Genomic DNA, 23,964 nt, shown 5'->3' on the forward strand with positions numbered 1-23,964 from the left:
TTTGTAGTTCTCCTTGAAGAGGTCTTTCACATCCCTTGTAAGTTGGATTCCTAGGTATTTTATTCTCTTTGAAGCAATTGTGAAACGGAGTTCATTCATCATTTGGCTTTCTGTTTTTCTGTTATTGGTGTATAAGAATGCTTGTGATTTTTGCACGTTGATTTTGTATCCTGAGACTTTGCTGAAGTTTCTTATCAGCTTAAGGAGATTTTGGGCTGAGATGATGGGGCTTTCTAAATATACAATCATGTCATCTGCAAACAGGGACAATTTGACTTCCTCTTTTCCTAATTGAATACCCTTTATTTCTTCCTTCTGCCTGAGTGCCCTGGCCAGAACTTCCAACACTATGTTGAATAGGAGTGGTGAGACAGGGCATCCCTTTCTTGTGCCAGTTTTCAAGGGGAATGCTTCCAGTTTTTGCCCATTCAGTATGATATTGGCTGTGGGTTTGTCATAAATAGCTCTTATTATTTTGATATGTTTCATCAATACCTAATTTATTGAGAGTTTTTGTCAGGAAGGGCTGTTGAATTTTGTCAAAGGCCTTTTCTGCATCTGTTGAAATAATCATGCGGTTTTTGTCTTTGGCTCTGTTTATATGCTGGATTACGTTTATTGATTTGCATATGTTGAACCAGCCTTGCATCCCAGGGATGAAGCCCACTTGATCATGATTGATAAGATTTTGATGTGCTACTGGATTTGGTTTGCCAGTATTTTATTGAGGATTTTTGCATCGATGTTCATCAGGGATATTGGTCTAAAATTCTCTTTTTTTGTTGTGTCTCTGCCAGGCTTTGGTATCAGGATGATGTTGGCCTCATAAAATGAGTTAGGGAGGATTCGTTCTTTTTCTATTGATTGGAATAGTTTCAGAAGGAATGGTACCAACTCCTGTTTGTACCTCTGCTAGAATTCGGCTGTGAATCCGTCTGGTCCTGGACTTTTTTTTGGTTGGTAGGCTATTAATTATTGCCTTAATGTCAGAGCCTGTTATGGGTCTATGCGGGGATTCAACTTCTTCCTGGTTTAGTCTTGGGAGACTGTATGTGTCGAGGAATCTATCCATTTCTTCTAGGTTTTCTAGTTTATTTGCATAGAGGTGTTTATAGTATTCTCTAATGGTAGTTTGTATTTCTGTGGGATCGATGGTGATATCCCCTATATCATTTTTTATTGTGTCTATTTGATTCTTGTCTCTTTTATTCTTTATTAGTCTTGCTAGCAGTCTATCAATTTTGTTGATCTTTTCAAAAACCAGCTCCTGGATTCATTGATTTTTTTGAAGGGTTTTTTGTGTCTGTATCTCCTTCAGTTCTGCTCTGATCTTAGTTATTTCTTGCCTTCTGCTAGCTTTTGAATGTGTTTGCTCTTGCTTCTCTAGTTCTTTTAATTGTGATGTTAGGGTGTCAATTTTAGATCTTTCCCGCTTTCTCCTGTGGGCATTTAGTGCTATAAATTTCCCTCTACACACTGCTTTAAATGTGTCCCAGAGATTCTGGTATGTTGTATCTTTGTTCTCGTTGGTTTCAAAGAACATCTTTATTTCTGCCTTCATTTCATTATGTACCCAGTAGTCATTCAGGAGCAGGTTGTTCAGTTTCTATGTAGTTGAGCAGTTTTGATTGAGTTTCTTAGTCCTGAGTTCTAGTTTGATTGCACTGTGGTCTGAGAGACAGTTTGTTATAATTTCTGTTCTTTTACATTTGCTGAGGAGTGCTTAACTTCCAACTATGTAGTCAATTTTGGAATAAGTGTGATGTGGTGCTGAGAAGAATGTATATTCTGTTGATTTGGGGTGGAGAGTTCTGTAGATGTCTATTAGGTCCACTTGGTGCAGGGTTGAGTTCGATTCCTGGATATCCTTGTTAATTTTCTGTCTCCTTGATCTGTCTAATATTGTCAGTGGGGTGTTAAAGTCTCCCACTATTATTGTATGGGGGTCTAAGTCTCTTTGTAAGTCTCTAAGGACTTGCTTTATGAATCTGGGTGCTCCTGTATTGGGTGCATATATATTTAGGATAGTTAGCTCTTCTTGTTGAATTGATCGCCTTTACCATTACGTAATGGCCTTCTTTGTCTCTTTTGATCTTTGTTGGCTTAAAGTCTGTTTTATCAGAGACTAGGATTGCAACCCCTGACTTTTTTTGTGTTCCATTTGCTTGGTAGATCTTCCTCCATCCCTTTATTTTGAGCCTATGTGTGTCTCTGCACATGAGATGGGTCTTCTGAAGGCAGTACACTGATGGATCTTGACTCTTTATCCAATTTGCCAGTCTGTGTCTTTTAATTGGAACATTTAGCCCATTTACATTTAAGGTTAATATCATTATGTGTGAACTTGATCCTGTCATTATGATGTTACCTGGTGATTTTGCTCATTAGTTCATGCAGTTTTTTCCTAGCATCGATGGTGTTTACATTTTGGCATGTTTTTGCAGTGGCTGGTACCTGTTGTTCCTTTCCATGTTTAGTGCTTCCTTCAGGAGGAAGGAAGGCAGGCCTTCCTTGTAAGGCCTTGTAAGGCCTCTCTTGTAAGGCAGGCCTGGTGGTGACAAAATCTCTCAGCATTTGCTTGTCTGTAAAGGATTTTATTTCTCCTTCACTTATGAAACTTAGTTTGGTTGGATATGAAATTCTGGGTTGAAAATTCTTTTCTTTAAGAATGTTGAATATTGGCCCCCACTCTCTTCTGGCTTGTAGAGTTTCTGCCGAGAGATCTGCTGTTAGTCTGATGGGCTTCCCTTTGTGGGTAACCCGACCTTTCTCTCTGACTGCCCTTAACCTTTTTTCCTTCATTTCAACTTTAGTGCATCTGACAATTATGTGTCTTGGAGTTGCTCTTCTCGAGGTGTATCTTTGTGGCGTTCTCTGTATTTCCTGAATTTGAGTGTTGGCCTGCCTTGCTAGGTTGGGGAAGTTCTCCTGAATAATATCCTGCAGAGTGTTTTCCAACTTGGTTCCATTGTCCCCGTCACTCTTAGGTACACCAATCAGACGTAGATTTGGTCTTTTCATATAGTCCCATATTTCTTGGAGGCTTTGTTCATTTCTTTTTACTCTTTTTTCTCTAAACTTCTCTTCTTGCTTCATTTCATTCATTTGATCCTCAGTCACTGATACCCTTTCTTCCAGTTGATCGAGTCAGTTAATGAAGCTTGTGTATTTGTCATGTAGTTCTCGTGTCATGGTTTTCATCTCTAGCAGGTCGTTTAAGGACTTCTCTACATTGGTTATTCTAGTTAGCCATTCGTCAAATGTTTTTTCAAGGTTTTTAGCTTCTTTGCGCTGGGTTCGTAATTCCTCCTTTAGCTTGGAGAAGTTTGATTGTCTGAAGCCTTCTTCTCTCAACTCGTCAATGTCATTCTCTGTCCAGCTTTGTTCCGTTACTGGCAAGGAGCTGCATTCCTTTGGAGGGGGAGAGGTACTCTGATTTTTAGAATTTTCAGCTTTTCTGCAATACTTTTTCCCCCATCTTTGTGTTTTTATCTACCTTTGGTCTTTGATGATGGTGATGTACAAATGGGGTTTTGGTGTGGATGTCCTCTCTGTTTGTTAGTTTTCCTTCTAACAGTCAGGACCCTCAGCTGCAGGTCTGTTGGAGTTTGCTCAAGGTCCACTCCAGACCCTGTTTGCCTGGGTATCAGCAGTGGAGGCTATAGAAGAGTGAATATTGCTGAACAGCAAATGTTGCTGTCTGATCATTCCTCTGGAAGCTTCATCTCAGAGGTGTGCCCGGCCATGTGAGGTGTGAGGTGTCAGTCTGCCCCTAGTGGAGGGTGTCTCCCAGTTAGGCTACTCGGGGGTCAGGGACCCACTTGAGCAGGCAGTCTGTCCATTCTCAGATCTCAAACTCTGTGCTGGGAGAACCACTACTGTCTTCAATGCTGTCAGACAGGGACATTTACATCTACAGAGGTTTCTGCTGCCTTTTGTTTGGCTGTGCCCTGTCCCCAGAGGTGGAGTCTGCAGAGGCAGGCAGGCCTCCTTGAGCTGCGGTAGAATCCACCCAGTTCGAGCTTCCTGGCCACTTTGTTTACCTACTTAAGCATCAGCAATGGTGGGCGCCCCTCCCCCAGCCTCATTGCCACCTTGCAGTTAGATCTCAGACTGCTGTGCTAGCAATGAGGGAGGCTCCGTGGATGTGGGACCCTCCGAGCCAGGTGCTGGATGTAATCTGGTGTGCTGTTTACTAAGACCCTTGGTATGGTGCAGTATTAGGGTGGGAGTGACCCGATTTTCCAGGTGATATGTGTCACAGTTTCCCATGGCTAGGAAAGGGAATACCCTTCCCCCTTGCGCTTACCGGGTGAGGCAATGCCTCGCCCTGCTTCGGCTCTTGCTTGTTGGGCTGCACTCACTGTCCTGCACCCACTGTCCGACACACCCCAATGAGATGAACCCCGTACCTCAGTTAGAAATGCAGAAATCACCCATCTTCTGTGTCACGCACACTGGGAGCTGGAGGCTGCAGCTGTTCCTATTCGGCCATCTTGTGCAGTTCAAGGAGCTGGTTTTTTTAAAAGATTAACAAAATGGATAGACCACTAGCAAGATTAATAAAGAAGAAAAGAGAGAAGAATCAAATAGACACAATAAAAAGTGATGAAGGGGATATCACCACCGATCCCACAGAAATACAAACTACCATCAGCGAATACTATGAATACCTCTATGCAAATAAACTAAAAAATCTAAAAGATATGGATAAATTCCTGGACACTTACACCCTCCCAAGACTAAACCAGGAAGAAGTTGAATCCCTGAATAGGCCAATAACAAGTTCTGAAATTGAGGCATTAATACCCTCCACCCAAAAAAAGTCCGGGACCAGATGGATTCACAGGCAAGTTCTGCCAGAGGTACAAAGTGGAGCTGGTACAATTCCTTCTGAAACTATTCCAAATGATACAAAAAGGGGGACTCCTCCCTAACTCATTTTATGATGCCAGCATCATCCTGATACCAAAACCTGGCAGAGAGACAGACACACAGAAAAAAGAAAATTTTAGTCCAATGTCCCTGATGAACATCGATGCGAAAATCCTCAAGGAAATACTGGCAAACCAAATCCAGCAGCACATAAAAATGCTTGTCCACCACAATTAAGTCGGCTTCATTGCTGGGATGCAAAGCTGGTTCAACATACACAAATTAATAAACGTAACCCATCACATGAACAGAACCAATGACAAAAAAACACGATTATCTCAATAGACACAGAAAAGGCCTTCGACAAAATTCAACAGCCCTTTATGCTAAAAACTCTCAATAAACTAGGTATTGATGGGACATATCTCAAAATAATAAGAGCTATTTATGACAAACCCACAGCCAATATCATACTGAATGGGCAAAAGCTGGAAGCATTCCGTTTGAAAATGGCACAAGACAAGGATGCCCTCTCTCATCACTCCTATGCAGATCATTCTTTTAAGGCTTATTCATTGGAGAACATTTCCCTAGTTCTCCTTTTACATGTCAGAGGTTGTCTCTGACAATAGGAGTCTAAGCAACTAGTAGAATAGCAGACCACTATTCTTTTTTCTTGAAAAAAGAAGTTCCGTTTTCTTTTTTCTTGAAAGTGTTAATTTCTCATGGTTGAATTTCTTTTAGACCATGTCAGGTTACTATTAGCCCCTCTGGCTGTTCCAATTTGAACAACTAGTTAATGTTAAAAAAATTATAATGAAATGAAAATGTATTTAAGATCTGGTGCTTTCTGTACATCATCCGTCAGAAAGATTGAAAGCTGATTTGTTGGGCTATCAGTTTCCCACTGTGAAGCCCCTTGTCTTTTAAACTAACTGGTGTCTAGGTGGCCATTTTACTCTATGCTTATAGCCAACTTTCATTAATCATTATAAAAGAAAGCAAGAACTAACTTCAGTCTTTCGCTCTTATTAAGTAATCAAGTGACAGTCTTATTAAAAACAAAGTATACCTGGCAGTAACTTATGGTGGGATGGTAAACAAAAGTTGGGACTTACATTCTTGTCTGATTCTGAAGACCAAGAGAACACAACTCCATTAAAAGCATCCCAGAAGCAAATGGATTATTTAAAACTAAAGCTAAATCCTTGTTGGCTTTTTTGGTCCTGGACTTGAGTTATCTCTTCATTTTTCTGGATTTAAGACAAAACCAAATTGGGAATTCAGTGTCTCGAGAATCTTTTGTCCCTTAGATCTGTCCAGATGTGAGAATATTCTACTCATATTTGAATACCTCATTTATTTTCCTGTAGGTCCAACTGGCCCTCCAGGAGATCCTGGACGCAATGGACTCCCTGGCTTTGATGGTGCAGGAGGGCGCAAAGGAGACCCAGGTCTGCCAGGACAGCCAGGTAAGACAAGTAAAACATGCTGTTGGTGGAGGGAAAGTCTTTGAGTTTGGGAGACCTCTGGACATAGGGCCTCCACTTAGAGCTGTGAGATCTTCCCTTGATGTTAGCATAGCTGACTGGTGAATATGGAACTGGGGAAAATAGCAAAGCACATAATAAGGAGATTTGTCACTATAAGAGAAGCATACAAGGTTACTTCTATTTGTGTTTAGAGCAGTGGAAAACTCAGTTCTTTCTCACGATGAGAATTTTCCAGGCACTCACTGTACTTACTTGTTCAGCAAATTTTCGATATGTTGATTTAAATCCCTTGCTTGAAATTATTGTGAATATTTCCACATTTGAAAATATCACAGCAGGCTGTAATTTCTTTCATAAAGAGCAGCAAATATAAATGAACAGTTTAAATGATTGCCATAGACCTTTAAGAGTCATGGTGACGTTTCATGTTGAGATGATAAATTGATATTAGGAGCATTAATAGGTGCTCCTGATAATACTGAGTCTGATATCTATTAGATTTTCAATCTGTACTCAATCTACTTCCAAAAAGAATTTGAGTCAACTTGAAATAAAAAATACACTAATGTTAAGATTTCTAAAATAGAAATAGAGGATCATACATTATATAGATCAGTAATATATGTTAACAACTCTAGATTATATAAATATAACTCTAAATAAACATAAAGAGTTTGTATTTCAAATATCAGTGGCAGCAAGGCAGAGTGGTAATACCTATAGCCTTCCTAGAGTCAATGCCCTGCCATTTCATTAATGCTATGTTTCTAGGGAAATAACGAGTTAGTGTCGTCTTCATCACAAGAGTTTCTGTGAAGTTTCCCTAAAATGAAAATTTATACACACACTGTCCAAAGGCCTGTGTATACAGAAAATTATTAAATGAACTCAAACCAAGAGGCTAAATCAAGAAGGGAAGTCAGTGGTAGATTGAAAATGGGCATTTTGAAAATACTTCTTTAGAATGCCCTGCCTGTTCTCTACACAAAAATGTATGCCTGAGAATAATTTCCCCAGACAGATTCAAAGGAAAATGTTTTTCAGCAATGAATCTGGTAGATTGATGGCAACCACACCCTTCCTTTCTCACTGATGAACAAAACAGCAGGCTGAAAATTGGTCATGGAGTTCAGATTCTTTTAGTACAACGAGAGACTAAATAACATACAGACTCTCCAAATAAGCATATTTTATTTGTCTCCTAGCCCATGATATCTGACAATGCCTTTATAGACACTCTATAAATATCAACTAAGTTAACTAGTCAAATGAGGTAATAATGTTTTGTCAATAACCGTAAGAGTGGATCAGAGCTTACTTAATCTTGTATACTGATGGTTTTGTGGAAATAGGTACTCGTGGTTTGGATGGTCCCCCCGGGCCAGATGGATTGCAAGGTCCCCCAGGTCCCCCTGGAACCTCCTCTATTGCACATGGATTTCTTATTACACGCCACAGCCAGACAACGGATGCACCACAATGCCCGCAGGGAACACTTCAGATCTATGAAGGCTTTTCTCTCCTGTATGTACAAGGAAATAAAAGAGCCCATGGTCAAGACTTGGGTGAGATAATCAATATTTAATTTCCTACTGTGCATTTTGTTTTTGTTTCAGAAATCCTGTTGGGTTCTAGAGTAGCCTTGGCCAAAGTGCCTCTCTCTATTCTTTTGGGGCTTCCAAACTGAAAACCATGCCAAAGGCAACTGAATATATTCACCATGATTTTTAAATAAATAATATTTAACCTTAAACTAAAAGCATTAATTAGCTCTTATGAGTGCAATTCTTGGCCTAAAGCAAATCATTTCACAAAGGCCACATTTACTTTTAGTTAGATTAGCTATTAATGAAACAGTTTCACTGGGCTCTTTGCAGTATAGCAGCTGCTTGAGTGTGCAGTGTTTATAATTCATGGGAGATAGTTACCTCATCTTTGAAACTGGTCTTCATCAAGTTCATAAGTTCTGAAGAGAATCTTGGTTTATAGATCAAAGAAAGTAAGGTCATTGCTTAATTATGCTAGTTTGTAGTTCTTAAAATAAGTACCTTAGCTTTATAAAGTATTACTGGAGTCATTTAAAGCTATATAAAGTATGACATTTCTGTGCAAAATCCATTTCATTTAAAGTGCTCCCATGTATCTTTTCTATACTGGGGTGGACAGCAAAGTTGATGGGATGACACTGGACTGAATCACTCTCAAGGACTTTTCCATCCCCATGAATTCTTTTCCTGGAATTTTGACTTTGGATGTTGAAGTCCCATTGTCTTACCTGGGGCTGCGTGGTGTTTTTTTGTTTTTTTTGTTTTTTTTTTGAGACGGAGTCTCCCTCTATCATCCAGGCTGGTGTGCAATGGTGCGGTCTCGGCTCACTGCAACCTCTGCCTCCCAGGTTCAAGCAATTCTTCTGCCTCAGCCTCCCGAGTAGCTGGGATTACAGGCGCCCGCCAGCATGCCTGGCTAATTTTTGTATTTTTAGTAGAGATGGGGTTTCACCATGTTGGCCAGGCTGGTCTTGAACTGCTGACCTCGTGATCTGCCCACTTCTGCCTCCTAAAGTGTTGGAATTACAGGCGTGAGCCACCACTCCCAGCAGGGCTGCCTATTTTAAGACTGACTATCCCCTTTGCCTTCATAACGACTTTTAAGAAGATAGTCGGGGCTCCCAGTTTCTGGAATCTTTATGATGAGAAGCTTCCTGAGGTCTCATTGGCTGGGCCATTCATTCTGTGGAAACGGTTCTGCAGCAACAGAGACCCCGGAGGTCAGCTTTACTCCCTACTTTTAGAAGGCATATGGCCACACCTGCCAGCCAGTTCTGGCCCACCAGAGTAAGGATATTCACTTACATGTAAGTCAGTGGTCATAGGTCATTTTATGAAACCAAATAATGTAAGGGTTTGCCCAATAGCTTTCTTCTCCGTCTTCTTTTTTTTCCACTTATATTTCCTTTTTCTCTTTTTCAACTTTCCTCTGCACTTTTCTTTCTCTTTTTCACTTGGTTACATATTTTTAAATTTTATAACTGATAAATCTTCATTAAATTAGTAATTAAATTATCTTTCCATAATTTAATTGAATAATAAATATCTAAATAATTTAATATCTTCAGGTAATTTTCTCTAGTCTTTCTCCTATAAAATTCTTCTTTTTTGTTCAATCTCTCTACACTGTCAGACTTATAATCAAACTTTAAACTTCACATCCCTAACCTACCAGGTCAACAGAGGAACCATTAGAAGTTTTGAGCACTACGAAATTAAAAAATGTAATGCAAAGAGAAGATAGAATCTGCTATCAGCATGTAATTATAACTTTTCGGAATCCATGTATTTGCTCGAATAAGAACAGTCAGATTTAGAGTCTATAAATAGACCGTGACTCTGGTAGTTTAGGCCTCAGACACAGGGAAGGCCATGACAGAGCCTAAGATCCTAGGAATGGTCCTGGATTGCAGAGGCTTTGCTGGGGCTCACACAAGGATCACATTGGAGGTATCTTGATGACTAAGCAAAGATAGAGGCAGCTGTAACTTTGATGTTAAAGAAACAATTACCTCCTGATCGAATAAATGCAGTCTGTGTTGAATTAGTGGAAGGATTATACAATGTAAGAAAGAGGACGGAGAAGATGGATTAAATACTAAAGCTTTTCTGTCTGGGAGAAAAATAAAACATACTGAGAACCATTAGTCTATTAAAGTCTTATAACTGTAGGGTATAGAGGGCATTGGGAGTATATGGGATCACTCTCTCTTCAAAAATTTGGAGACTATATCCCAGAATTCTGCATCATTGTGGGCAGCCACAGGTGCAACCAGATACTCCAGATACTTCCATCATTATGGGCCTTCCTTTTATTTACCTTTCTTTTCTCTTCCTTATAAGACCGGGTATTTTCAGCTCTGTCCCAAATTAGGCAGTAGAATAGTTTTCTTTTTAAATTACTTTATAATGTACAAAGCATTTTCATGTCCATTGTCTAATTTAATTTACACAACTATGATTAAGAAAAATGTATAGAAATATTCTGCTTTTTCATTTTACACACAAAGAGACTGGCTAACAGGTTAAATAACTTACTGAAACCTTATACAGTTAGAAAGTGATGGAGGTAAGACTTGAATCCAACACCTGCCAATTCTAAATTCATTTCTTTTTAAATTTTCCCCTGTTGTTCACTCTTACAGGACTGTGAGTCAGTCAGGTTTTTCTTAACCAGTTTTTTAAATGCATAAATTTGACTAAATCAATGATTTTCAACCTAGGGAATTTTCTGAAGACTCCTAGTCCTATGCCAAATCTATTGTATAAAAATTCCAAATAATTCTGACAGTACAGGTTTGAGATCTATTAGTCTTTTGTCAGTCATCTTCAGTCTGAGATAAGCATACCCCTTTGAATATATGAAGAATTTCCAAGATGCACGGAGGCATAATTTTTTAAAAATCAAATTTCAACTCCTTGACTTTTATATGTATTTTCTCCTAAAGTCAATCTGACTTTAGCAGATGTGCTTTGGGCAATCTCCTTTCCCCTATCTCCTTTCACTGTCATGCCTTCTCCACTTTGTAAGAGTCATACTCTTGCACATTGCCTTGAAGTATGAAAACCTCTGACAGACAAATTCAAAGGGATAATTCAAAATAACAGTTTTGCTAAAGATACAATTACTTTTAAATCCAGCAATCCCATTACTGGATATTTACCCGAAAGAAAATAATATATCAAAGGGATAGTTGTACTCACATGTTTATTGTAGCACTATTCACAATAGCAAAGATATGGAATCAACCTAAGTATCCAGCAAAGGATGAATGGATAAAGAAGATGTGGTGTATATACACAATGGAATATTATTCAGCCATATAAAAAAATGAAATCATGTCTTTGCAGCAACATGGTTGGAAGTAGAACTCATTATCTTAAGTGAAATAAGCCAGGCACAAAAAGACAAGTATCACATGTTCTCACTTATATGTGGGAGCTAAAAATTTGAACACATGGAGGCAGAGAATGGAAAGACAGATAGCAGAGACTGGGAAGGGTAAGTGTGGGGAAGGGGGAGGATGAAGAGAAGTGGGTTAAAGGATACAAACATACAGTAAGATAGAAGGAATTAATTCCATATTTGATAGCAGAAGAGGATGACTATACTTAAAAAAAAATATTGTACATGTGTGATGTATACCCTAAATACCCTGACTTGATCACTGTGCATTATATACATACAAAAAATGTTCATGTACCCCATTATTTTGCATAAATAAAAAATTAATAGTTTTGTTAATGTCTCCATTAACTCAAGCTCTGTAATTCACTTTTAATCCATCTTACTAAGAAATACATTTCTAATAAAAGTTTATTGTAATAATTATATAAAAATTTATAATATATATATTTTTATCAGTTATGAATTAATAATAATAACAATAACAGGTCAAAATAAAACGTTTAACATGTAAAGTCTTATAGTCACAAAAAGTTTTTAAAAAGTATTCAATTTTAATTTTTTAGAAATATGATAGCATGATCAATAAAAAACTTTCAAAAATAAAAATATGTTACATTAGGATAAAACTGCGTGAGAAAAGTGGAAGGGAAATATAATTTTTAAATGTAGAAGGAGCAGTGTATAATTTCCAACTGTTAAAGACAAGTTTATATATTTTCTATAATGGTAAATGTTAGATCTCAAATCATTATATTGGATGCATTTAAAAGAGTGATATAAAAGTTTGTTCTTAGATATCAATATTCACAAAACACCATAAATGAAAGCTGGCAAGGTAGAAATGTGGTTTGCAAATTCCCAGTCCCTACTATTACAAAGTGGAATACAGAAGAGTGGGTGTGGAGCTGAGAGACAATAGCTAATATCTTAATACTGGCACAGTATCAATTTAAACTTAGGATGAAATTTAGATATCAAAACTTTAGATATTTAACTTTCAAAAGTGTAAGTGCATTTTTCATCATTCTTTTGTGAGTAAATGAGAAAAGAAAGGCTTGATCACAAGTAAAAATAACCTCTCTTGTCCTACTAGCTCTGAATTTCAAGGATTAGTTTCTTTCTTTTTTTGGTTTGCTTTCCCCTCACATCTTTCCTTCCTATCTTATTTTTTTCCTTTTTACGTATTCTTCAAACCTGTCTGCGGTGGCTCTGCACACTGGCCAGTATTACTATTGTCCCTAGGCCTAAGGAGATTGCAAATTCACACAAGATACACACTGAGGATGTCTTAGAAGAAGAGAGGGCAGCCTGGAGCACGAAATATTGATAATATATCGTAAGGACTCAGTATGTGTCCTTCACTTGCACACAATGAATTACTAAATATTCTGCATAAGACACCATTGTTTATAAGATGCATCACTAGTTTAAAAACAGCATTGGGAAATAATATAATGAGCTACCACAATAAATATTAGCATACATTATAAAACACATCCTAATTTTATAAATGTTAAAATATGAGTAAATCTTAGATTTAAGAAATATAGTATATTTATTACCTATGAAAAGCTGGCAAGTTTCCTCGAAAGGCTGTCTGCTATTGTTTTAGAAGAAACTAAAGTATCATCATCATGCAGTCCTTTATTGTTTTCTCTCCAAATCTTTCTAGGGACGGCTGGCAGCTGCCTTCGTCGCTTTAGTACCATGCCTTTCATGTTCTGCAACATCAATAATGTTTGCAACTTCGCTTCAAGAAATGACTATTCTTACTGGCTCTCTACCCCAGAGCCCATGCCAGTGAGCATGCAACCCCTAAAGGGCCAGAGCATCCAGCCATTCATTAGTCGGTAAGGTATTGATTTAGCTGTGACTTTTACCAATCCCCAGTTAATTAGCTAGTCATATTTGAGTCCAAAGCTAACAATCTGATGATATTCCTCCTAGGTTAGGTAGAACAGAGGTACCTCTTACTATTCAATTAAGTATTTAGTTTGACTCATATTTATTGGTGGTCTGCTTTTGACCAGGCCCCCATGATAGACATAGTGTAATAGCCAGATAACTGACAGTGTAGTACTTATTTATTACATAAATTTGTCTAATATATACCAGATTTGGGCTAAGTTCTACAATAAATATAATTAAAATGTTATGAAAGCATAGGGAAAGAGATGTTTAATTTCAAATGGAGAAATCTGGGATGACCATATGGAAAAAATATGTCTTGAACTGATCAGTCCTTGAATGACTAGACGGACTTGAGGCACAGGCAGTTATAAAGGGGAGATATATACTAGGCAGATAAAATGACAATAGGTAATAAAGTAATGTATCTAGGGTGTAGTATGTAAAGGTTATGTTGGGAGAAAAGATTGCAAAGTTAGCTTGGGCGCAGATGGTAGAAGGCCTTCTGTACCAAATTGTAGTTTGAAGTTTACTTGATATGTAACAAGGAGCCCCGAAATATTTTAGAGCTACACTTCAGATTACATTATAGTGCCATCAATGTGTAACATGGATTACAGAAGGGATAGTCTTGAGGTAGAGAGAACAGTTGGATTGAATGGTATTGCTATAGCCCTGATGTGAGTAAATTGGAACTCACAGTAGGGTACATGTGTCACGTTATTAGGCTAGATAGGATTTGACAGTTGATAGCTATGGGAAGAAGATGGTAGCTGAGATTTGGAGCATGAGTAACTAAGAGGATACCATTAATAGAGTTTTGCCATTTTGAAACCTAGTTTAACTCAGTCTCCCAGGAATATTGCTTATTGCCATTTTTATTCTGATCATGACCCAGGATTTCAGTAACCATAAAGGATGAATTGCTGGAAAGTCTGCTTCCTTTGATAGTAAATATAAAGATTAAAGCTGGTTCAGCCTTAGTAGCAAATTCATGGTGCCCTTTTTAATACATTTTCCTGAATCCTTTGGGAATTTGGGAGTGTGTGAGTGTGTGTGTGTGTAATTTTGTCAGTCCCAACTCTTGGGAGTAAAACCTTGTCTAAATGTATTACTTATTTTGTTAGGTAAACTGCAAAACTGGCCTCAGTAATATGTCAAGAGGTCCACTCATGTTTTTCATTAAAGATATGGAAGGCTCAGCTATATTCATTCTGGCTATTTTACTTGATTTTGTAGATTTCAGCCACATCTCCAAGTGCCTGGGTACCTGCCCAGCATTCTGGATATGTTGTACTTCTCCATATATAGTCAAATGTTTAATAAATGTCCTTTGGACCAAGAATAATGGGTAGAGATTGAGAAAGTGTCCGTTTCTTATATTTTCGAGTCTTTCTGACATTGTTCTTACCACAGTTTCAGCATTACTAAATGTCTCCCCTCCAATTGAGCACTTTGACAACAAGTAGTATGTGCAATACAGCAAGCCAAACTCTTATGGCAATTAAGGCATTGACTATAGGAAGTATGAATAGAAATTTAGGGCAGAATGGAATATCAAAAGGCCATTGCACTGGTTCTGCAGTTTTTTGACAAAAGTTTACAGTTTGTTATGTATATTGGGAGACAATACTTAGCAAATGCAATCCTCAAAGTGCATTTCTTCACCTTTTGTGATCATTGAAAGACACATTAATTGGCTTCCATACCAGGAAGGCTTCCAATGAAGCAGGACGGCTACTTTTCACATGCTCACTCTGTAGATTATGTTCCTTTTCCTTTTCCTTTACCAGATGTGCAGTATGTGAAGCTCCAGCTGTGGTGATCGCAGTTCACAGTCAGACGATCCAGATTCCCCGTTGTCCTCAGGGATGGGATTCTCTGTGGATTGGTTATTCCTTCATGATGGTATTTTACACTCTTCCTTACATTTGTCATAATAGCTGACTGTCCGTTCCATCTACATTTCTTCCCAATATGAGGAATCCCTGTCATTTGCATAACAAGAAGCTTAAACTTCAAACAGCTTCTATCCAAGCACTCTGTTCCCCCTCACACATTTTTTGTAACATATTTTCATAATCTGCCTATTACTTTTTTTGACTACCCTTGGTGTGGATACTATTGTCTTACCTCTGGGCCTGTTCGTTCACTGGATTTGAATCTGGCCAAGCCCAGCACACATCTTTGGATATTCACTAAGCTATTATGGCAGATGGGTATTGCGGCACATTTTTCCTTGTCTTTTATAGCATACAAGTGCAGGGGCAGAAGGCTCAGGTCAAGCCCTAGCCTCTCCTGGTTCCTGCTTGGAAGAGTTTCGTTCAGCTCCCTTCATCGAATGTCATGGGAGGGGTACCTGTAACTACTATGCCAACTCCTACAGCTTTTGGCTGGCAACTGTAGATGTGTCAGACATGTTCAGGTAAAGTGCTTATAGCTTTAATTCAGGTCCAAAGCTTCCTTCAGAGATGCTAGGGAAGAAAGAGACAATTTATGGGTGGTTTATTCTCAACAAATGTTAGGAATGTATTGGATTGTGTACTTTGTTCTTGCTTGTTATTCTCATATACATGACTCAGGTCAGAAAAACAGACTTGATTAATATTAGGTGAGTTTGGTTTGTGATACCTTAGTAGCAATCCTACAATAATGAAACAGAGATAAAGAAAGATTATGTGACCTTCCTAATAAGTCAGCAGCTGTTCAACTAGATTGAGGCCACCCCAGGAAATGAAGTTACAGTCTGTCTTCTCCCTCTCAGTTCAGTGGTCTCCTTTCCCAGGATATTTTAAAGATTCTGATTTAATGAGCAAGACATACATAATATATGTACCTCAGGATACTTCAATCTATTGATTTTTTTCAGTTTAAATTTATTTTTCTGTGTTGCTTTTGAATTATCACTACTTGATATTTTTCTTATGGTCCTTGTTATCTATTCATCATCAGTTGCCCAGATTTCCCTCATCCTGTGAATATTAGAAAAATGTATGAGAGAAAGAGAAAAAAATAGAAAATAAGAAGGAGACACAAATATACAAAGATAATAGTGTTGGGGAGAATAGTTACAAAATATCTGTGACCACTAATGGTTCTTAAACCATACTAGTCACTGCATTAGATCATATTGCTGAAAAGTAAACCATTAAGTCACCAAGAGAGCTACTTAACACAAAGAGAATGTTTCGTTATAAATTTGAACCAATAACAGAATTGAAATACCAGAAAATATGGATCTGATTGTCTTATTTCTTATTTCCCAGTAAACCTCAGTCAGAAACGCTGAAAGCAGGAGACTTGAGGACACGAATTAGCCGATGTCAAGTGTGCATGAAGAGGACATAACATTTTGAAGAATTCCTTGTGTGTTTTAAAGTGTGATATATATATATACATATATATATATATAAATATATAAAATTCCTAGGATGCAATGTCTCATTGTCCCCAACTTAACTACTGCTGCCGTCAATGGTGCTACTACATATGACCAAGATAACATGCTGACTAGTAACCATGAAGATTCAGATGTACCTCAGCAATGCACCAGAGCAAGGTCTCTATTATTTTTCTACTAAAGAAATAAGAAAGTGAATTTACTTTTTGGGTCCAGAATGATTTTCTCCAAGAATTGTAAGATGAAAATTATATATTTTGCCCAGTTACTAAAATGATACATTAAAAATTCAGTTAAGAGAAGAGTTACACTGAGTAAAATAAAAGACTGCAGTTTGTAGGAAGAATTATTTTTCATGGTGCTACTAATCCTGCTGTATCCCAGGTTTTTAATATAAAGGTGTTAAGCCTATTTTGCTTTGTAAGTAAAGGATGTGTATATTGTGAACAGCCTTTTAGCTCAAAATGTTGAGTCATTTACATATGACATAGCATGAATCACCTTTTACAGAAAATGTAGGAAACCTTAGAATACAGACAGCAATATTTTATATTCATGTTTATCGAAGTGAGAGAATTTATATTCCTACATCAAGTTACTACTGAGAGTAAATTTATTTTGAGTTTTATCCCCTAAGTTCTGTTTTGATTTTTTTAAAAAACAAACCCTTTTAGTCACTTTAATCAGAATTTTAAATGTTCATGTTACATACCAAATTATAATATCTAATGGAGGAATTTGTCTTTTGCTATATTCTCCAAGATTATCTCTTAAGACCATATGCCCCCTGTTTTAATGTTTCTTACATCTTGTTTTTACTCATTTCTGACTGGACAAAGTTCTTCCAAACAATTCTGAGAAACAAAGCACACACATAGAATTAACAATTCTCTTCCCTGTGCTGCTTATGTAAGAATCTTCCTGTGGTCTCTGCTTGTACAAAACTGGGAAACAACACTTGGTTAGTCTCTTTTAAGTTACAAAAAGCCAATTGATGTTTCTTATTCTTTTTAAATTTTAAATACTTTATTATAAATATTCACAGGATACCTTATTTCCCTAGCTGTCGTCTTCTCACTTAATGTTTTTTAAATCCACCAATATAAATTTAATTAAAGATATATGTTGTAAGGATGGTCTGTTGTGTATCTCTTCAGCCTGTGTGGAAAAAACCCCTGCTCATTTACAGATAGATTACCAATCTGCACGTCAACAAGTCATCTTTTCCCAGGGAATCGGTTTCTCCATGCTTTGATCACTCTGATAGTAGATAGAAAACATATAGTAATGTAAACTTTTTCCAATGAAGAAAACTACCTATTGGAAGATATTTCTGAGATAATAAATTTCTTGACAACATTGTGTTAATGGCTGAGAAAGGAAACAACTGGCTTCTATTTGGGGAAGAATTCATTAATAATGTTTCAAGCAGGTTAGTGAGCTAATATTCCTAATGATTAAGAATGAACATGCATAGTTCTCTAAAATAGTCAAGGACTTGTTAAAAATAAGATATTAAAAACTTCCATAAAAAATTTATGTTACAGCTAAAAGATAAAACAACCAAAACAATTTTGAGTATTCTAAATCCTAATATGAACCTATGCAAAATCTAAAGCTTAGAATCTCTAGTGGTAAAACTTAGGATCCAAATAATGAGAACTGTCTAATAATGTTGTTGATTCTGGATAGCCAATTGCAAATTTTAGCTTTATTTTTTCATCTAGTCCCCTGCGTAAAGTCAGTAATGAGTAATTGTAAGTGAAAACACCATATCACTGCCCCACAGATTTTTCTACATGATGTACACTCAAAGGTGCTCCTTCTGTTACAGTCGCAAACACGAATTCCAAAGATTTTGCTTTTTGTAGCTTTCCCTCTCATTTATAGCTGGTTGAAAGCCTTGGCCCAAACAGAATCTCCTTTTTGTTTGTTTGTTTGTTTTGTTTTGTTTTGAGACAGGGTCTCCTCTGTCACCCAGGCTGGAGTGCAATGGCGTGATCTCAGTTCACTGCAGTATCTACCTCCTGGGTTCAAGCGATTCTCCCACCTCAGCCTTCCTAGTAGCTGGAGCTACAGGTGCATACCACCACGCCTGGCTAATTTTGTGTAGTTTTAGTAGAGACAGGGTTTCACCATGTTGCCCAGGCTGGTCTTGAACTCCTGAGCTCAAGCGATCTGCCTGCTTTGACCTCCCAGAGTGCTGAGATTACAGGCGTGAGCCACCACACCCATCCCAGAACCTCCTAATTTTTAAATTGTTGCATGTGCAGCTAGTCTAGATGTTTCTGAAATCCCCTAACTATTCCTAGCCCTGCTTTGTTGTTTGAAGTACACAAATTCATTCCAGGACGTTAATATTGTTAACCCTCCCTTGCCACGGATTATTCAAAGATTAATCTAGCTGCTCTACTAGTTACCTATGGTGAGTTTTTTGTGTTTTGTTTTGTTTTTGTTTTTGTTTTTTAGGTTTTTTTTTTTTTTTAATCATCTGTGAAAATTCCAGAAGTACTATGGTGAGTTTTACAGTCATATACAATTAATGGTTTTCTCACATTGGCAGGAAATGAGTGAACTATTCTGCTTAATCAGATAGTTTGACTACCAAATGGTTATGTGTACCAAATGTGCTTTTACCAGTTAATGAATCTTTCGTGATTCAGATGTTACTTAAGGACCAAATCCTAGTCTTTGTGTGTGTGTGTGTGTGTGTGTGTGTGTGTGCGCGCGCCCGCACGGATGTGCACATGTATCTTTCGAAAAGTTGAGGTCTACATGAATAACTTCCTATACACACACACTCGTATACGTGTATAAACACACACAGACACACACACGTTTAAGAAAGTAGACATTCCAATTATTTTTATAGCTTATTGGCCTGATCTATGCCATGGTGTCACACTCATTGCTTCCAAAGGAGGTTGTATTGGACACCTTGTGATTGTATGATGTTTTTTCCCACCCAGCCAAATTTGAAGAACACTTTTTCATTCTTGTAGTGGCAATGAGGTTCTTTGCCTCAATGTCATGCCAAGCCATCAAACCCTTATTCAGAAGTTAATCACAAGAGGGCGCTGTTGCTTATAAAAATGAATCAGCATGTGTAATGATTTGTTTGAGCTCATTGGTGGTGGTGGGGTTGTCCAAAGTCCTGTTTCTAGATCCCCTGTTTTAAGTTTCATGTATTCTTTCAGCCTCATAAAAATCATTAGCAAATATTTTAAGAGGTGGCCTACTTTCCCAATGTCTGCATCCAAAATGAAGAGAACAGCTTTGCTGTCAAAGATTCTCTCTCTCTCTCTTTTTTTTTTTTTTAGACGGAGTTTCGCTCTTGTTCCCCGGGCTGGAATGCAATGGCGCGATCTCGGCTCACTGCAGCCTCTGCCTCCCGGGTTCAGCGATTCTCCTGCCTCAGCCTCCCGAGTAGCTGGGATTACAGGCGCCCGCCACCACGCTCGGCTAATTTTGTATTTTTAGTACAGACGGGTTTCTCCATGTTAGTCAGATTCTCTTCTTAAGAGCCTGATTAACAGTTGGTTCTGGTAGCACTTCCCATGCCTCTCAACACAGAAGCAAGGAGCAATCACTTTTGTTTGACCGGAACTTCAATTGGTTTCCTTGGCAGAGAAACTCAGTTCTCAGGCTGGACTATACAACACCTTCATCCCTAGGCAGCTCCAAAATACATGGAATAATATTTAAAAATCATATGTCATTTCCATTTTAGAGCAGTGGTTTTTAGAGTATATTCAGGGAGCTTGGAAAGTTTGTTTGGTGGAAATACTCCTAAGTTGGAATTGAATCCAGAGAGGCCTGTCTCCTGAGTTCCACATCAACAAATATTGATTGGATGCTTGTTAGCTTAGGACACCATGACAGATAGCAATCCAAAAGGAACTCAACCAGGAAAATAAGCAGTGACCGTAATATAGCAAATCCTCACCTCACGTGGTCAATATATTTTTAGAAGCTGTGACTTTAAAGGAAACGATGTCCAACATTATTCAGTTATAATGTTGATGAGGAAAAAACAATTGATTTGTTATATGTCATTTAGCTTTAAAGTCAAAGTTTCCAAGAACCTATGGACGTTAAGTGAGGACGTACTGTATGTACACTGGAGAAGAGGTATGCTAGTCTGTCTTTGACTACCAAATCTTACTAACTCTACACCTATCAGATAATGGGAGTTTTCGCAAGAGTAGCTGTCTGGAGGAAGCTGGCTCACCAACTTGTTCCTCAAAACGTGGGCTAAAATCACATTTACGTAATCTTAATTATTTATTTCTCTATTAGTGGACTGCATACCCAACACCTGACCCTGCAGGATAACAAATTGCTTACATCATACCAATTTATGCCAAATATCTCTGCTTCCCCCTCCACCATCACATTTCATCCTGCTTTCTGCCCCAGAGGGTTCCTGAGCCCTCTAGCTTCTGGTTGGTTTCAACCAATTGGAAGTCCCCGCAGAATACCAGAGAAGGGGAGAAGAGTTGGGTTAGGGTATTTATTTTCATGGCTCCTTCTCTATGAGGTCACCTCAGGTTGGCTTGTCACTCTTAATTGAATGTCCCTACTCCTCTCAAGATGACTTGCTATTCCTAATTATCTTCCTTTCTGGTTCCAGTAACCCCTTCTTATGTTTTTAGGTCTAGGTGTGATGGGTACGGTGACAAGTCTGCTGTTGCTGTGCTGCTAGACTTGGATTCCTGAACAACCATTTGTGATTCCCCCTCCACACCATCTATATATTTCTAATTAAACGCTCCTTAGGTTATCCTAATTTAAGTGTGTTGTACTTTTGCTGTTGATACTCCAATGAATACTCAACACTTCTAATTTTCAAAATCTAGAGAAAGTGCTTTATTTCCATATGTGGCAAAATGAGGGTGAATTGATAAAACCGACATGCATGATTAAGCATGCATCTTTGACTTTGAACTAAGGGATGGGCCAGCAGAAATATGACTTAACACCACTTAATCTAAGACCTAGTTTATGAAGAGTTATTGGAAGCTGTGTTCCAGGGTACTTATGGTGAAATTAGGCAAAATATGTTCCTTATGATCCTAAATTATTTATCTTTTTCCAAATAGTGTCCCACTGGATCTCTAAAGAATGCACTTTTATTTCCCCCAGGTAGTCATTTGTCTTCCTCCATCTTAACTTCAAATAATTAATTTGTTACCTCATTAGCAGACTAGATTACAAGTACCAATAACTCATCTATGAAAGCTCCAAAAAGAAACTCCTGGTAGTATTACTTCAACCAGAGGAATCTGCTAAGCCAGATATACCTGCTTGCAGTCAGTGAAAAGCCCCAAAGTGTTACTAGCTGAGAAAGGAGTAATTTATTAGTGGTTTTCTAGCCTCAAGAGCATCTGTAAAAGTAAACCTGCAGAAGTTCTTCTGATCTGCTTCCCTTGTATTCAAGGGTACCTGAGTGAATGCTTATACTAGGGATTATGGAAGACAGGTCAGGTTCTAAAGCCAAAGACAGTCTGAGAATACTGTACTTGGTAATTTCAACCAGTCCCACGTCGAACCTACCAAGAAGCCAACATACTTCCTCTTCCTGCAAAATAGTTTTCTGGTTGATTTTCATAGGGGCAGGAAAGTGCTTGCTGTTGCCAGTCTATCAAAAGCTACAATGGTAACCCCCGATCTCAGATCTTTGTGTCTCTCTGACACAATAATTTGACCTTTGCTTGGGCTCCAAGGAAGGCTACCTCTAACACCTCAGTAGTAATAAGACTAACACCTTATATTTATATAGTTCTTATTAAAATATCATCCTTCACACATTTCATCTGAGTTTCAACAACTCTGATGTACTCAAGCAGTGCAAGGATTAGTCTCCAATATACGGATGCGGAAGCTGAGCCTTGGAATGGTTAACTGACCCCAAAAGTCACAGGACAAGTTACTAAGTTCTTTTCACTCAAAATCTAATCATCACTTTTGAGCCATGAAGATGCCCATATCTAAAATCTCATGATCCTGTGTGGTGGATATTCATAGCAATATATATAGGGGTCTCTGCCTCATAAGAAGTGATAGGCTGTGTTTTGGAAGTCTTGGTTCACAGGTAAGGATGAGTGCTTTCCTAGCACCTTTACAGCACCTGAAACCCCTTGGAATTAACCTTTAGACACAAGGGGCTTATAGTGAATCCATTGTACCTCAGGATGCTCTGTCTGGTCTAGGCCTCTATATCTAAAGAAAACTTTATGGGTCTGGCCTGGTGCCCACCTCATGTGAACTTCCTCAGGGCTTTTGAATCCAGATGAGCTCCTGGAAATTTAAATGCCCTGGCCTGCAGCCTCGTCAATGCTATTAGTGTCTAAGGAAGGGCCAATTTTGTAAATCTGAGACCATCCTGCCAGTTTTATCATCTATTATAGACAATGCAGAAAGGACTCCATGGAGGGGAAAATTTCTTTAGCTCCAACAGTAAAGTTCGTTATATTTTGTTTACACTTAATATACATAAACACATAGAAGCAATTTGAGTTGGCTAACTGTAACCTCCATTGGTCATATTTTACGTGCAGTAGTTTCCCTTATTTGACTCCCTTTAGCAGAAATTTACACTAGGAATCATATGAGCAAACATAAAGTCAGCTGGGCCAAGCAGTATGTGGCTATTTGTCAGATTAGAGAGGCAGGAAAGGTTAAAGACAAGTTAGAGAACTTGTAGGCTAAAATAGGGCCCTGCATAGGTTATTGTAATCAGAAACAAACCTGGCTTTGAGGTTACTGGGTTTAAGTATGTTCTTAAGTTGACTATGTACTTTCAGATGTGGCAGTTGTTGCCCACCTTAAGGCCAGCAACAGCACAGAAAACTACTCCCCATGGAGTGTAAAGTGATAACAATCTAAAATCATTTTTACAAACACTTCCTTCTCCTACTCAGAAAGCAGCATTTTCTTTTATTCTCTGAGCAGGCAGAAGCACCCATGGGTGCATGAAAGTGTGCTAATGCTTTTCTTCTTGCAGCTCTATCTGTTTTTCCTTCACCTGTTTTGAAAATTTGCTATTAGGTGCATAAATATTTATGATTGTTATATCCCCTTGGTGAAATTATCTCTTTGCTATTATAATAAATGGTAATATAGAAAAGAAAATGTTAATATTATTTGCTCTGAAAACTACCTTGATAGCAGTATAGCCATCTAGCTTTCCTTGTGTTAGTGTTAACATATTTTTTCATCATTTTACTTTTAACCTAGTTCTGTCTTTCTATTTGAAGTCCATTTCTTGAGGGGCACATAGTTGGATCCTACTTTTTAATAAAGTGTGACAATTCTTACTTTTTAATGGAC

The 23,964-nt window shown here is 38.0% G+C and overlaps 1 protein-coding gene across 4 annotated transcripts in view; it reads left to right on the forward strand.

The window, feature by feature from the left end:
- Window positions 1–17,767, forward strand: part of COL4A5 (collagen type IV alpha 5 chain) — a 265,725-nt gene extending 247,958 nt beyond the window's left edge. For 2 of the 4 annotated variants that reach the window (XM_077988274.1, XM_028841868.2), the window contains exons 47-52: window positions 6,249–6,347; window positions 7,721–7,933; window positions 12,997–13,174; window positions 15,026–15,140; window positions 15,485–15,657; window positions 16,499–16,716. In XM_077988274.1, coding sequence (XP_077844400.1) covers window positions 6,249–6,347; window positions 7,721–7,933; window positions 12,997–13,174; window positions 15,026–15,140; window positions 15,485–15,657; window positions 16,499–16,580 — 860 coding nt within the window. In that variant the 3' untranslated portion in view covers window positions 16,581–16,716. Of the gene's footprint in view, window positions 1–6,248; window positions 6,348–7,720; window positions 7,934–12,996; window positions 13,175–15,025; window positions 15,141–15,484; window positions 15,658–16,498 lie in introns of all 4 variants that reach the window. The other 2 variants (XM_077988273.1, XM_077988275.1) reach the window with 2 other exon arrangements.
- The last annotated feature ends 6,197 nt before the right edge of the window (window positions 17,768–23,964 follow it).

Source organism: Macaca mulatta, chromosome X (genome assembly GCF_049350105.2).
Source record: "Macaca mulatta isolate MMU2019108-1 chromosome X, T2T-MMU8v2.0, whole genome shotgun sequence".
NCBI lineage: Eukaryota > Metazoa > Chordata > Mammalia > Primates > Cercopithecidae > Macaca > Macaca mulatta.